We start from the raw sequence: 17355 nt of genomic DNA on the forward strand, positions 1-17355 counted from the left end.
TTTGTGGTCATATTTTATCTTCTGATGATGATTGTATATTGTATAATTCTTGATCTGATGATGATTGTATCTTGATTCGAGTGGAGGCTCGGGGCTACAGACAGCCCCTCTAAGACCCCCATTAATCATACCCTGCAAATACGCACCAAATAGCAATGACTTAATTTGACGGGCTGGCTGAAAACTAACGTCACCTACACGATAAAACCAATAAGACGTCTATTGCATTAAAACGTTCACGTGAGTGCTAGCAGGAAATACTTTATAAGCCAATCAAGTGCATTGGCGGGAAGTGTGTCAAACGCACTCTAAACTCCTTCTGCCATTGTCCTACCTTTCAGCACCTGTGCATATTATGGCAATGCGCTGTTTTCGTCCACGCGGTATTTGCATGCGCGGTTTTTGTCCTTGCGCGGTTTTTGTTCACGCGGTATTTGCTTGCGCTGTTTTGGTCCTTGCGCGGTTTTTGACCATGCGCGTTTTTTGTCCACGCGGTATTTGCATGCGCGGTTTTTGTCCATGCGGTATTTGCTGCGCTGTTTTTGTCCATCGCTGTTATTGTTTGCGCGGTATTGACCTAGAACCGAGTTAAGATAAAACAGGATAATTAATATCAAAACAGAAATTAAAGTTACACTCTGAACAAAAGGCTTCTTATTGTAGTTATGAATATACAAAATTTGAATAAAAATGCAAACGATAAACGAAATCATAACGACATTTACGGTAAAACAAAACACAAAATTAATTGAATATATTACAACAATTAGCTTATGTTACATGTCCAATAAATTCATTTATTTGCATTGAAAATCATAAATTGTTTTCCATTTTGAAAATTAATGCCACTTTTTATAAGTCATTTATGTTAACTTTAATCACATTTTCAGATGGAACAAAAATTTTAACTAATTCCATCCATTTACTTCTAGTATACTTTGAAGAACGTGTCAAAATGCGGTTCATAAAAAAACAATGTTACGGTCTGAACGAAAGAAGTTATTATCAAAATCATAAATGTACGAATGAATTATCTTCATAGAATTCAAATAAAGTACGAATAACAAACAAAATCCTAACGATATTTAAAGCGAAATAAAGCAAAAAAATCAATTGAATACGGTTTTCTCGAACGCCGTAACTTTAGCTTAAGTTACATGACCAACGAATTCATTCAAGTTGCGTTGAAAGTCACAAATCGGAATACAGTCTTGCACGTTACTTACTTCTACAGTTCTTTGTTTCTTATTTTGAGAATTTGTACCTCCTATGAAATTTATACAAAATCCAATTCGAACGAAGTTAGATCTAATGAGTACATGCTTCTTAAGTGTACGATTACTATTACTGTTGCTACCAAGATTAGGTTCGGTTACGCGATTACTATTACTGTTACTACTAAGGTTAGGTTCGGTTATCTTACCGGTAAAATTAGGTTCAGTTCTTATTCGTTTTACTGGTGGCGAAATGTCGTGTCTCCTAACGGATCTATACTTGTCCTTTACACGGTATCCACGGTAGTCTGTTCTACCACGTCTGTAATTAGGTTCGGTTACATTACCGGTACACATGAATTTAACATTACTTTTCACATTGGTATCACACTTTAATCTCACATGGACACTTCGAACTTGGTTTCGATTAAGGTTAGTTTGGTTCAGGCTTGTACTGTATTGTACCCTTGATGGATTTTCAAAATTTTGCAATGTCATACCTAGATGATTGAAGTTAACGCACTGTATTACGTTTGGTGAAAGCACCATCTGATTGATCACTACTATCATTTTAGTCTTTTCGCTGAATGAACATTTCAATAACTCTTACTCAATCGAACAATCACTACAAGCATTGGTGAGAACACACGGTTTCTTGCTGAATTTCACGAATACTGGAATCAATTTTCTTTCTGCTACATGAACTAATGTCGTATACATATCATTAAACTGTTCTATTACCATTACTTCATCTCCAGAATTAATCCATCCATTTGAATATACCATGAATACAAGCAACCAATAACATTCACTAGACGAAGTTGGCCATAACTTTTCGCATATTGATACATACTAAAATCTTCATTACACGCAGCATCAATAAGACAATCAAAAACATTCGAATCAAGAGAAAAGTCAGGATAATCTGATCCAACCAATATTGTAGTACGTTTTTGCGAACACTCAGCAAAGTTCATCCATACATTTAAATCAATGATGTCATATTTCTTCGTTAATGCAAATTTAGGATCTGAATTCTCCATAGTTTCTGTGGAAGGTTCAGATTCAATTAAAGCATTCATGCTAGCCTGTGACGAAATTTCTTCGGTAGCTGATAATGTAACTTCTGTAGACTTTTGAACTTCGGTGAATCTACTTACGATTCGTTCCATTTTAAGTTCACTTTGTTCAATTCCTAGAGTTGTCTGGTTGATTTTACTATTGAGTTGTGTCATCTCTTCACCAAGATCTTGCTTTAATTGTCCCATCTGTTGATCGATTTTACAGTCAAGTTGGTTCATTCGATGATCCATTCGGTCACCAAAATCTTGCTGTAATTGTCCCATCTGTTGATTCTTTTGTTCCATTTGTTGCTTCGATTGTTCCATTTGTTGATCCATTCGATTACCGAAATCTTGCTTTAATTGCCCCTCAAGTTGGTTGATTCGTTCCATTTGTTGTTTAATGAGATCGGCCAGGTCTGAAAAGTTCATTTCTCTGTTGCCAGCTGATTCAGATGTATTTTCAATACCATTAAGACACATTTTAATATTCCTCGGAATTTTTGTGCCACTTCTCAACACGGTAAACTCTGTCTTGTTATCTCTTTTAATGAAATCACCTCATAGCCTTATAGTCAATCTGTACTGTTGAAATTTATTATTTAGGAGATTGCCTACTTTACTTCAACGAATCTTCTAAAGGTTCCTGGCGGCAAACCACCAAACTTTTAACGATGTTCCTGCAGCGAGGACACCACCAAAAGTTTAACGATGATCCTGCGGCGAGGACCACCAAAATTTTTATATAACGTAACTCGTTATACACAGGTCCTCAGTCATAATTATATATAGAATTAGGTTACTAAAATCACTTAAAATAATTTATATTGTATTTTGCTTTTCTTCCTTTTAATGTGGCTCACAATTACTGAAATAAATACACACTTTTTAATTATTCATACATCCTTTGGTAAGATGGTTCCAGAATTATATCATTTTATTTACAAAATCGTTGTTATGACAACCTAAAGACAAAAACTGATCAACTCATCATATTTTCAAGATGTCAATAATAATCTTAGAATTAATTTTTTAAATTATGTTTCTTTTTCATATTTTGTTCTTCTTCTAACTAGTTAGTGCACATTTTAAAATCACCCAGTACCCGGAAATATAAGGAAAGATATTTAGAATTCGACAGAAAATACAAGATATCGTTATACCATTTGGGCAGAACACAAAGAGAATTACAACTTCCTTTCAATCAAAATGCCGAAGTTAAAGTTAAAAATTATGCACATTTTAAGATTATTCATTAAATATTTATTAATTTTGAAACAGAAACGGCAGATAGAGAACAAATTAACTCTTTTGCCACATGAGTTATGATTAAATTTATTTTAGCACTAATAACAATATTTGTAGTTTTTTGTATCCATCATTACAATGCAAGCCAAGGTGATTGGCGTTAAGTTGATGGATCTTATAATTAATATTACTATTGACTTACGTTACAAAGATATTAAAGTTTTGTTTATTTCTTTTTTAGGCTAAACGAACTGGAATAATATTGCACAAGATTAGAAGCCCAACTATGGATGCTGCGACAAAGGAAGAGGTAAAATAACTTAAAAATTATTTCTGATTTAGTATCATTTAATATATCTTTATTGACAAATTAGAGTCAACTCAATTACAGTATGAAAATATTCTTGCCCTGCTCCTTAAACTCTAAAAATGAGATCAAGCCAAGGAAATAGAATAATTAATAATTTTCTAAATTTTGTGACATATTTGTGTTGAGCAAAGAGTATTTAAAAAAAAAAAAGTTACACCTATTAAAAAATCTCATTTTAGCACCATAGTAAATCATTTTACTAAATGGATAATAGCCTGGTGGGTACGAATGGGTCCAGAAATATGTGTCAACTTTATGTCGGCAGCATTTGAAGATTTTTTTTCAATTGATGTTACCAGAATTTAAGCCCTATGAATTTCCTGGAAGCGAATGTTATGAGTGAGATGAAGTAAAAATGTAACACTATATGTGGATGGCCTGCGTTTGCAGGATAGGTTCAAATGTATATAATTTGCAAAATAAGTGCTACTTGTTGTTTAACCTGCTAATCTTCACCCTCTACAATGATACTATATTATACAGAATAATGCTGTTGATGTGCCAAATTTGAAGCAAATCAGATAGGAACATTTGGGAAACCGAGTTGCCTTATTTTACATATACAATATCTACACACAATTTCGTTTGCTTCGGACTACTCCTTCCTGCGCTACTACGGTAATATTTACTTTTTCTTCGGAAGGACCTTGGACCCAGCACTGTTTTCCCTCACAAATTAATACACAAGTTGTTTTTTTTTTTTTTTTTTTTTTTTTTTTTTTTGCGAATTGTCCCTACACAAAGTTTCGTTGTAATTCTCCATATCCTTTAGGGACTTCTGACGTATACTTATTAGCACTTTTGATATTTAATGATCAATGGTTTAGAAGGTCTGTGCCCCAGCGAACCGTTTTTTTTCCCCTTCAAGAAAATACGAAACACTTATTTTCTCACCTTACGTCTACAATATATATGCAGAATTTCATTCACTTCGGTTCACTTCTTACCTTTCAGACGTCAACTTTCAACATTTTTGGTGGGGGGTTTTGCCTTTAAAACCGTTTCTCTGCAGAAAGTAAAAAACTCGTATTCGTTTATTTTTTGTGTATTGTTACTACCCAAGGTTCCGTTGCAATTCTTATGATCTTTAGGCACTTCTGATATTATTATTAGCGCTTTTGACACTTTATGATCAAAGTTTTGGAGGGGTTCGTGCCCCACCCAACCGTTTATTCCAGGAAAATACGAAACATGTATTCCCTCATCTTATGTCTATAATATCTGCCCACAATTTCATTCACTTCGGTTCACTTATTGCCTTTTGGGCGTCAACTTTCAAGATTTTGGGTGGGAGCTTTTGCCTTCTAAAACCGTTTTTTCGCAGAAAGTAAAAAAACACATGTATTCGATTATTTTGTGTAGTATCTACCTGCCGATTTTTTTTTTTAATCAAAATCGGAGTGTTTACATTTGTGAAGTGTTACACGTGAGTTAAGTGATAGATTGGGTTTGGCTATACTACAGGCTGGCGCACGAGATGATCCACCATTTTCTTTTTAAATAAAAACTTTATTCACAATCAGAACAGAAAGAAATGCACGTCACAAGAAAGAGTGTACTGTGGAGAAATGTTCTAATTCAAAACATGTTCAATGTGGCCGCCATTGTTGATCTAAACTACATTTAATCGAACACTGAGGTTATTCACTACCCGACGACACACGTTTTCATTAATTTCAATGCAAGCCTGAACAAGAAGCGTCTGAGCTCTACCAAATTGTTGGGATGTTTCGATTTTTTTTTTCCTTCAAGTACTCCCACAGAAAGTAATCACATGGGTTAAGATCAGAACTATGAGGTGGCCAAGATTGTCCAGTATGAAACCGGTCTGGAAACCGATCAGAAATAACGCGCATGTGAAAAATTTCGTGTAAGAAATCCAAGACAACATTCGCAGTGTGCGATTTGGCTCCATCTTGCATGAACCACTGCGTATTGATGGGCAAAGGAGCAGCAAGCAACTGCGGGACAAAGTTATTCCGGAGCATAGTCAAGTACCGCTCACTGTTTACTGTTTTTTCGAAGAAGAATGACTCAATCAGTCCATGGCTGGAAATTGCAATCCACACTGTAATCCTGGGAGCGTGGTATTGTTTTACATGAATCAATCGTGGATTTTCATTGGCCCAAAAACGCACATTTTGTTTGTTGACCACTCCGTCCAAATGGGAATGCGCCTCGTCAGAAAACCAAACGTTGTGAAGGATTCGTTGCTTACCCTCTGCCCATTGCGCGAACACTAATTTCTGCTGCTTGTGATCATTTGTGCGTCGTTGCACAACGGTCATCTTGTAAGGATAAAAATGGAGGTCAATTTTCAGAATTCATTGAACTGAACGTCTTGATATGCCAAGTTGCACTGCTGCCTTTCTTGTCGAGTTCCCGGGACTCCTTTGCATTGAAACTCTAACAGCTTCAATATTCTGAGGCGAACACACAGCCTTTGTCAAGGACGCTTCGGCTCCAATATTGTTCCTTCCCTCTGAAAATTTTCATACTGTCTGTGGATGGTTTTGTTGGAGGGAGCCCATCGGGTATTAAACCTCTCTCGAGACCGTCTTTGAGCAACAATAACACTTTTTGATTCATGGAACAAAAGCACGATTGTTGAGTGCTGCTTTGTGGTCAGTCTGCTCTTGTCAGCCATCTTGAAAACTAGCCCTCTAGCGGCGGCAGGGTGAGTTAGGCGTCAATTTCTTCTTCAACTGTTTCTCCAAACTGTACTGCTACTGCTGTAAAAGTGTACATTGCGATTTCTTGTTCCCCTGAAAAGATACAAAATAAAAAAGGTGGATCATTTCGTGCGCCACCCTGTATATGTAGTTCTCCAGATATAATACCTACAAGAAAATATATTGGATCTTTTGATCCAATTACATGAAAAAGTAAGCATTTACTATGTTAACATATATATATATATATATATATATATATATATATATATATATATATATATATATATATATATATATAGATAGATAGATAGATAGATAGATAGATAGATAGATAGATAGATAGATAGATAGATAGATAGATAGATAGATAGATAGATAGATAGATATAGATATATATATACCGTATATGAGGGAGAGAGAGGAAGTATGTGTATTCGTGATGTCAGCCAGTTTATAAGCTGCGGAAATAAGCCTAGAGAATTTCTGAGTGGTAATTTTTTCTTTATCGAATAAATGTAATAGTTATTTAATTTTCTACACTGTTTATATTAAGTATAAGTTATTTCATACAAACATGATATGGATTCATATTATTTTTTTTATTCATACTATTGCTTCCAACTGTCGCTGTCTTATCAATAATCATTTGTTTCCATCGATACTTTCAGATTCAGTTTTTCTCGTCACAACTTCTCCACAGAAGAATAGAGTTTACAGCATGTGGCTTTTTCTCATTGGATTTTACTCTCCTATGCTCAGTAAGTTAATTCAATTGAAGTTTATGAAAAAGGAATAGATCAAGCTGACTAATTCTTTTAAATCAATTTATATCTGATTTGTGTTGCAATAATCAATATAACACCCATATACCTAGGTAAAAAGATTAATTTGTTGTAACGGTTGCCAACCTAACATGAGTTTCTTATGAGTCAGTCAAATGACACAATTCTATGTAAGTTTGAATGTTATGTCAAGCTAATCAGAATTCATTAAAATTATTTTCATAAATTAAAATATATTCAAACTCATATTCACGAGATATCCAAGAATTTAAAGAATATACGTATTTCATATGTCTCCACCTAGAGAGTGGTCAGTTTGGAATTCCCGTTACATCAATCTTCATGATGGATTGATCGTGTTTCTATAGAGTTTGCAGTATTATCTCTTATTGATATTTACCTACTATATTCTAAATAGGGTATTAATTAATTTCAGTCAACTAATGACAGTATCATAGCAGATTTAACTATTGCTAACCTAAAATTCTGGAGATTCCACCGCCATTAAAATTTCTTAAAATATTATTTTTTCTTTTATTTTATTTCTACAATATCTAGTGTCGTTTTCTCAGCAGAGTTCAAGTAACCGAACACCTTATTCATAGATTGAGGCCCGATCGTAAAACAATAGAACAAATTCTACTATAGTATTAGGGATTTTTTTTAAAAAAAAAAGATATATATATATATATATATATATATATATATATATATATCATTCAGCTGAACAAAATGATGTGCGCGATTGTAAATCTTTATGCGTAGTTTTCGAGAAGTTCGATTAAAAAGAATCTTTGTACGTTAAATCTGCCATTTGTCACCAACAATAATAGTCTCAATAACACAATACATATTAAATTGAATCTCATACTAAAATATGTTCCATTAAGTTCTTCATTTAGCAAGAGGACACTATACTTTATGAGACAAAGTAACCTAAAGTTATTGTTAACTCCTAAATTTTCGTTTCCAATATCTTTAACCCACAAATCTCCAGTGTATCACGGGTGTCACATTGATTTCCCGTTGACCTTATAAAGTTAGTTTCAAACGTTTTACACAAATACCCATTATACTTTACAAGTCACACATAAACCCTTCTGGCAAGCTTTGTTTCGTTCCTTTTCTTCAGGTTTTAGCAATTTTATTCACCTTTTCTTGTCAGTAGGTGCGTGTGGCTCATTGAGTTCTCGAGCACCGTTTAGCTTCCGGATATATTTTATTTATTCTTATGATAAGTAAGTATTTAAATCCCTAATAATTTATTTTTCCTGTATCTAGAAGGGTCAGTAATTACCCTGGTAAAATAGTAGTTGTTCATGTACTAAATTAAGGTTATAAAAAACGTTTGTTTCTCGCTGAGTCACAGGTGTCATATTGGGTTTCCAATTCATTCGAAAACATTTTTTTCGACATTTCTGTTATCTAAGACCCTCGCTCAGTGAACGATAAAAGTTTTGTTCAAGAATTCTTACTTGAACTATGTTTGGGTTTTTGTGTATTAAGTTAATGTTTTCAAAGTTACACATATCTCTTGTAACTCGAAGTTTATATATTACTCGTATTAGTTGCACTCGTTTATTTTGCATACGTGTAAATCCATATCAAAATGACCAATGATGGTTGTTGAGAAAATTTATTACTACATTAGGGAGTTGAAACCAAGTATTCATTCATTTTTAAATATTATTTTAACAACCATTTTGTGTAAGTGCATAATACTGTTTTAGACTATACAAAGATTTGTTGTAAACGCTATTACACTCCATTATTTTTAATGATGTTGCATTGAAACAAAACCCGTCTGAAAGAGAATTAAATGTACATTTTATTTCTGGTACCCATTTAATTTTAATATTCTACAAATACCTTTGAAAATAATTGAGTTTTTAAACTTAAAAGACACAAATTGTTATCTTTGAAATTAAAAATTTTGCAAAAAAAAAGGACTTATTTTCAATTTTTTAATAGATGTAGGCTTTGTATTGTACTACTTCCTTTAAAAAAAATTATATCTGAGAGTTTCGTCATTTATTTGTTATGAGTTCTCAAGCAATATGAATTTCCGAAAATAGCCTATGCTCCACCTAAAATATCTCAGAAGGAACACACTCGAAACATTTCAAATTTTCATAAAACAATTGCTATTTGCGTAGTATCAAGTGGTTAAGATTTAATAAAAGAGATTTGACTAGTTTTTGAGTTGCATGTTTGTTTTATATGGTGAAATTCGGTTTATTTACAACTAAAGTACAACTAACCTGATGGTTCATTCTACAACTAAATTACATATGTTAGGTATTAAAACATATAGTTCAGTTCAGTTCGATTGCGTATATTGTTTCATTTAATAATATTTTACTGTGACAAACTAATGTTAATCGTATTTTGAAAAAAAAATAATTAATTTATTAAAAAGTAAACCCTGTTATGTCCTACATAGTTTTCGAGCTTATATAATTCATGAAGTAGTCTAGGGCACGTATGAATAGAGCGTTTTATTCAGCTTACTGTTTAAGCAAAATCAGAGCTATTCAAGAAAAGTACCTTGAAATTCGGCGTGGCCAAACTGTCCCCAAGCGACTCCCTTTGAATTGAAGCTATGACATCTTCTGTTTACCTTAACTCTTTGACAAACCACAAACTTGGGCCTGATAAAATTAGTCCTCTCTTTCTCAACAAAACTGCTTCAATTATTGCGGTTTCTCTATCTATCTTATTCAATAGATGCTTCAAGGAAGGGTATTATCCCACCAGTTGGAAACTAGCTCACGTGACCCCAATATATAAATCAGGACTTAAAGATCATGTATCCTCCTATAGGCCAATATCTCTTCTTTCTGTAATATCAATTATCTGCGAAAAATAATCAAAGACAGGCTACTTAAATTCACCTCACCTTACATCCATAGTTCTCAGCACGGCTTTCTACCGAAAAGCTCAAGTCTCTCAAACCTAAGTACTCTTCTTTCCTGTGCAGTCAAATGTATGAATAACAATACTCAATTAGATGTTATCTACTTTGATCTCTCGAAGGCCTTTGATTCTGTCAGTCACATTCATCTTCTTCATAAGCTCTCCAATAGATTTAATGTATATGGCAAATTTCTCTCTCTAATCACAAGCTACTTGAAGGACCGTAAACAAAGAGTTGTTCTTTCAGGGGCGACTTCTAACCCCCAACCCGTGATCTCAGGGGTGCCTCAGGGGAGTGTACTTGGGCCTCTGCTGTTTGTCCTGTACATGGATGATCTCTACACGCACTTATCAGCTCAACCTAGTGGCCTTCTGCTTTTTGCTGACGATTGTAAGTTATACAGAGAAATATCGTATCTCCATGACACAATTGCTCTACAGGAAGACATAAATTACCTTATAGGCTGGTGTGAAATGTGGCACTTGAAACTCAACAGTAAGAAATGTGACAGTATTACTATTACTTTGAAAAAGTCTCCTGTTCCCTCCACATACCATATCAACGATTCCCCTATCACACATTCTGCTATTCACAATGATCTTGGTGTCATCTTTGATTCAAAACTCACATTCTCTGACCACATCTCCTCAATACTAAAGAATTCAATGCGCATGTTGGGACTTCTTTATCGATTCACCGAACTACTTATTGTTTCTTCATTAGCAACTTTTTATAAGACTTTAATAGCGCCCAAGATCGAATACTGCTCTCCCATATGGGCCATGGCAGCAGCTACACATCTCTCCAGACTTGATTCTGTTCTTAATTTCTTCATCGCTATAGTCCGTTTTCGTGTGCCTGCACTTTGAATATTATCTAAGAAGGAACTCTTGCGACATCTTAATATTCAGACTCCTGAAGTACGCAGAATTATCTCTGACCTGAAATATCTACATAAAATAGTTAATGGAAACTTAAGATCGGAAATATTACTTTAGGAACTATCCTTACGTGTCCCTTCCCGCATCACCCGGAATACCCACCTATTCCATCTTGCCCGTCCTAGATTGGCTGTTATACAGAGGTCTCTTTTTTATAGAATACCAAACTATTATAATCAAGTAACAACTGTTGTGGACATTTTTTCGAGCTACCCAGTGTTTGAAAGAGCAATTAAACGAGCTTTGACGGAATAGTTTTACTCTTACACTCTTTTTTTCTATGTTGTTGTTATTGTTGTTTTGTTTTTTTTTTCTTTCGTTTGTTAGCATGTCCCTGTGGAAAATGGCAAAGTTATGCTGTATCTGGGAATTTGTTCAATAAATAAAATTAAAAAATAAAAAAAACTGTTTTGGTATTTTGTGTGACGCGTTGTTGCCATCACTTAAGAATTATAGTTTGTGTTTATAAAACATTAACACTAAGCTATGTTTTAAAAGTATATAACATAACGTGCACTGAGCATAACATAACGTACATTTAATTATCGTTGAAATGTTTTCTTCTTCTTTTTTGTTTTTGTTTGAAATCAATATCTTCTAAAATAACAAAGCTGTAATGTTTATTGCAATCGTTTGTAAACTGGAAAGTAACCTTACCTGCCTATACAGAATTGAGGCAACTCAATATAATATTGTATACAGAAATTAAATGATAATACATTTTGTCAGCAATCTTTTAATGTGAAATTGGGTGATTTCAAATGGATTGCCCCCATATATATGCGTACATAAAATATTATTATTTAATTTAAAAGTAGTATGGTTCTGTCTGGCAATACATAAGTTTAATAATGGATTTCAAAGATGTCTTAATTGTCAGAGCAAGTCACACAAAGAATATCAATTAAAGTTAGGACATAATTGCCAGAAATAATACCATTTTCATTATTTCTTCCTTCTTTAAAACATCGGATAATATATAACAGTTTAACGTTTCATGGTTTTGATATGTAAGTTAAGTGGAACGAGTAATAAATGCAAAAGAGTTATGATAAAAAAAAATAGGTGGAATGAAAAGATGAGAGAAATGATATTTCTAGTGTTACGTCTGATATTTATCGCTTTTAGAGTAAATGAAACAGATGATTAATGAAAGAAGAAATGCGAATGTAGAAGGAAACGGAAGAACCGTGAAAACCCGAGAGGAAACCCTAGGGACAATGTTTATTTACTATACGCTTAAGCATATCGAACTTGTGGCCCTTCAAAGCCAGATACGAGTGCTCTACCATGGAGACATGTTAACGAATTGGATGTCTCTCCTTTTTCTCTCTGCAATCAAGGTAATTTACTTTTTTGTATTATTTAAGCACCATTGGCTTGGTATCAATGCTTGGCAGTCAGGAGGTCCCGGATTTGAACTTCAGTGGCAGATTATCCTGACTGAGGTTTATTCAGAATTTTGCCTCAATTTCGCTGCGTGAAGATCGGAACGATGCCTTTAAATACTATCCAACTTCCTTCCTTCCTTATTGTTGTTGATTATTATTATTATTATTATTATTATTATTATTATTATTATTATTATTATTATTAATAATAATAATAATAATAATAATAATAATAATAATAATAATAATAATAATAATAATAATAGTGTAACTGCAAAATGGTCTAGCAGGTCGTATCCGAAATTTGGTAAATATAAAAGAAAGAAATATGACCGAAGAATAAATCGTCAATGTCAATAAATTAAATTCATGACATTATATCAAATAATTATGTAATTGTTTCTTTCTCTTTATTTCTTAGATTGCTGGAGCAGTAACAACTTATCTTGTAATCTTGATACAATTTCAAACCTCGACTCCTCTGAGCCAACCAACTACTTATTCTACTACGTCAGCGATGTGGAACGTCAACGTTTCAACTACACCGAATCTATGGTAAAAGATTCAAACAACAGAGTGGACATTTTCACAACTTTTATTGTGTGTGGATGAATGATTACACGATAATACTTCAAAGTGGGGAAAGGAATTGTTCAAGGATGTAATTTACTTAAACAAGAATGAAATAAACTTTGGAACATTTATTTTATGGTCTTTAAATGTGCATGTGAGACTACAAATGGATAATAAATTGTCTGTATTGTATACGTATGAAAACATTGATCGTATTGCAACTAGTAGAAATTGTAATATAATGTAAGAATATTGAGAGCATACATTAATATAATTTCTATTATGTGTCTTACCTAATTCAGGTCATAAACTTGTCGATTGATTAGTTATTTTAATGTATGTGTTATATTTTACTTATATAGAATGTAAGTACAATGACAAACATTGCGGAATGATTTGTTACATGAAAACAAATTCAAAAATTATAGACCAACATGAATACATTAATGTGCAATTTCAAATCTATAACCCTCAGAAAATTTGACGGAACGATACAAAAAGGGAGGTAAGTCAAGAAGGAAATATCCGACATCAAGGACAAATGAAAAGACGTAGTGGTTATTTTGAACCGTAGATTCCATTAATGCGCCAATAGTTATGGAAGGTACAAAGCAAAGGTTAGCCTTTAATTAGAAGAAGAAATTTATGAAGTTTCCTGTAGATGAAGATAATAAATTAGAAACTATAAATAGGTATAAACTCCACAAATACTGTTAGATTAATGGGAACTAGGGTTCAGAGTAATCATTAAATATTTTTAACCAACCTTGATCATACATTTTGTTCGCTCTTTTTAAGTATCGTTTGTATAAATTTTCGACTGCGTACAGCTACGAAACAACCCATTTGTCACCAATGTTGGCCTCTAATTTTTTACTCATCTTTCTGTGTGAAGAATTATTTCCTAAAGTTTCTAGATGTTTCACAAGATTTCGTATAAATATTGTGCAATTTTAACAATGGTTCATGATGCCTAAGAAGTCTAGACTTAGACGGATTTTCTGCGACGGCGAAGTGTGTTCAACACTGTAGTAGATGACATGTGACAAACATCACACAACTAATTATTTTTGTTGGCCAAGAGAGTAATACAGTTTATAAACATTCTTTAAAAAAAACTTAAGAACTAAAGGCAAACACCAACTTATAGTACATTACATTGAAATTTCATCGATTTAGTACATATAATAGTCTGTGAAATCGAAAAAAGTAACCTTTGTTTATCGCTGTTGTGAGGTTGAAATAGTTAAAGCAAATGTTTATGGTGATGTGCAACCAAGTTGATATCTGTAATCTGGTGTAATAAAGATTCAGGAAACAAAATTAAATATATAGAGGAACCTTTATTAAGCGATCATCCCTCGTTCCTTGAAAACCAGTCGTTGAAAGAGATGTCCGCTCAATAGTGGGTTGGAATTTGTTCCAAGGATACGAAACATTAAAGTACAGCGTACAATAAGTCTGCAAACTTAGAGAAATCAAAATCTCTTTGATTTCCTATTGCTGTTTGGCAGTTCGGACTGACTTGATGAGCAATTTACTCACCATTGAATAGGACGTCAAGAACCCTTGGAGTGGCCAGCTTGAAGCCTAGACCTGAAATCTTTGAACCCTTGTAGGCCTACTTGAAGTTATTGGTGTACGTTAAGATGATTCAGTCCCTTTGACATCTACAGGGTATCGTATCATTAAAGTATGCTCACAAATCATACCACAGACCATTCGACGTGTTCTCCAAGAGTAGGTGAATAGAGTCCATCAATACTGCAACAAAAAAATAAATAAATAAATATTACAAGCGCATTCTTTAGATGCTAATTTTTCCTGTTTCCAGACTTATGGAACATCCTATACTACGAATGTAGGTGGCTTTCTTGTATACTTTTTCGGTTCTCTTCCTAACTTCTCCCCTTTACATTGATCGATTTTCAATGTCAACGATCTGATTGGAAGATCATCAAAGTAAGGAAGTTTCGTCTATATAATAAGTGAGCTTTCGACAATTGATGAAACTTTTTCACTACTAACCTGTAGTTTTAAAAGAAATTAAGCTTATAACCCCAAATAGTTTCGGAGAACTGGTAAATGGGCAAAAAAATGTAATCCTCATTTCTTCACTTTAGGTATTTCATTTCGTAAAATTGCATCTTGTACTAAGGTTTTAGTGTTTATGAGGTACATTTGAACAAGCTTTCTAGTTCCTAAGTCCAATAGTATAGAAGATCTCGCAAACGGCGAAAATTTGTTATAAAATCCTCCTTTCCCCACTTTGAAGTAACTTTCACAAGAGCTAATTTTATCTAGTCTGCTGTTGAATAATATATCTACAAAATCAAGTTCCTGCGCTCAATGGTTTTAGAAATCTGTTCAGTGAGTTAGTGGATTTAATCTTGCTACATTAACTACTCGTACAAACAAAAACAGTATGTAATGAGTAGACACTGCTATTCAACTTTAAAGTCCGCCATCTTGGATCAAAAAATCTGAAATTAAAACAAAAATATTTCTTTTTAAAAAACAACAAGATGTCTACTTTTAAAATGATAACCATATTGGTTCATTTCTGTTTCATTCACTTGATAACAATCGGCTAAAATAAACTATACTGTATATAAATGATTACTTTTCGGTCGCCCTAATATCTTATATTGGATTATAGTGAGTATTAGTCTACTTGAGGTTTAGTAAAACTTTGTGTGTTCAATAGGCTATACGTCGTGTTGTTCAGGTAAAAGTATCAGTCAAGGTTCTCAATTATATATATGATTGGTTCCAAGTATTTTGTATATTGTGTACTGATGTACTGGTATCATCATAGAGATCTGGCAATAACTTGGCAGATCATAGTCACTAAGTCAACATTTCTGGCTCTTTTATATAGTACATATAGCGTTATATGTATAAATCACATCGATATCTCTCAAAGATGTCCAGGCACTTAACATCTACCAAAGGATTCAATCTCAATCCTGTGATTTCACCAATACGTAAGTGAACAAGCTACAAAGAAGTACACTTTCTTCAAAATTCAAATGACAAATTCTTCTTCGCATTCTTCTTCAGTACTCTTAATAGTGTTAATGAAGGAAAAGTTCCAGACTTGGTGTCTCCATGAGCTACAAAAGTAAAATAGATTAAGTTATTTTATGTGTATCTTATTTTCTAATCTAGTCATATAAGTGGGTGAAGGAATATTTTGAATCTAAACTACATCCTTCTTCAGTAGATTGGTATTCTTCAACATTGTCCCAATCTTTGTCTAAATTGTTTTGAGACGTCGTATATATATATATATATATATAAACATTTTATTGTTATTTTCTAATATTCATTTATAATGTCCAATACATTGGATGTTTAACACATCCTAAAACATTTACACTGATGAAAGCAGCAAAACAAAATGAAAAACAAACAAATGAAAAACATTTGGATGAACATAAAGTGATAACATTAAATAAAAACATAATGGAATAAATATGATGGCTAATAATAAATGTTGAGATTTAAAAATAAGTGAATAAATAAAACGGCTAGATGCTTAGAGAGACAATTTCACCAACAACTTCTGCAGATTTCTCGTGGGAAACATAAACCTATAGAGTTCCAAATACATTATGACTAATGTTTAAGAAAAGGTCAATGGTTCCTCTTAGAGGGACGATAGATAATCCTTCAGTTTGTTCTATCGTGTCATTGATTGATGTCTTTAATGTCTTACAGTAGGAATACTTCTTCTAGTTCTTTGTCTTTGGGTATGGTACTCTGTACTGAGGCGACATTGCCTCTTTGAACTGCCATGCTTATTCTTTGTAAAAAGAAGGTGCTTGCTCGGCCAGATAATTGATACGTCTGCCTATTTATTTTATAAAGTTAATACCTTTTCTGCTCACTGGATTCAATAGCGATAGTTACAAAATTATATTTCTCCGCAAGATTACTGTATTTTCTCTTTTTTCCGTTTCATTTTGGCTGGCTATATTTCCCGCCTGAATTGAAGGATAGAAGAGATTGGAAGGAGCGAACGTATCTGAAAATGTTAAGTCCCAAATTAGCCCTTTACCTCTCTTCCACGGTAACAGAGTCAACCCATCTGGTCTTTTTCCATCTGTTCTGTTACACCCAATGTGTTCTTTTATTGTTGGTATACCGGCTAAGACTAGTTCTCTCGTTGTAATATCAT

At 33.4% G+C, this 17355-nt stretch overlaps 1 protein-coding gene across 1 annotated transcript; it reads left to right on the plus strand.

The window, feature by feature from the left end:
• The first annotated feature begins 3779 nt into the window (after positions 1-3779).
• Positions 3780-14430, plus strand: LOC145666227 (putative gustatory receptor 28b). The gene is made up of 3 exons (XM_081733293.1): positions 3780-3833; positions 7237-7326; positions 13021-14430. Exons 1-3 carry the CDS (start codon positions 3810-3812, stop codon positions 13156-13158), a joined length of 252 nt encoding a protein of 83 aa, XP_081589419.1. The 5' UTR covers positions 3780-3809; the 3' UTR covers positions 13159-14430.
• The last annotated feature ends 2925 nt before the right edge of the window (positions 14431-17355 follow it).

This window comes from Thermobia domestica, chromosome 1 (genome assembly GCF_964235325.1).
Source record: "Thermobia domestica chromosome 1, izTheDome1.hap1.1, whole genome shotgun sequence".
Taxonomy (NCBI): Eukaryota; Metazoa; Arthropoda; class Insecta; order Zygentoma; family Lepismatidae; genus Thermobia; species Thermobia domestica.

What these genes read in the sequence shown, in the direction of transcription:
- LOC145666227 (XM_081733293.1), top strand. Translation starts at nt 3,810, where the DNA reads ATGGATGCTGCGACAAAGGAAGAG. An exon ending in ATGCTGCGACAAAGGAAGAG is followed by an intron (nt 3,834 to 7,236) that starts GTAAAATAACTT and finishes CGATACTTTCAG; the next exon opens with ATTCAGTTTTTCTCGTCACA. An exon ending in ATTTTACTCTCCTATGCTCA is followed by an intron (nt 7,327 to 13,020) that starts GTAAGTTAATTC and finishes TTTATTTCTTAG; the next exon opens with ATTGCTGGAGCAGTAACAAC.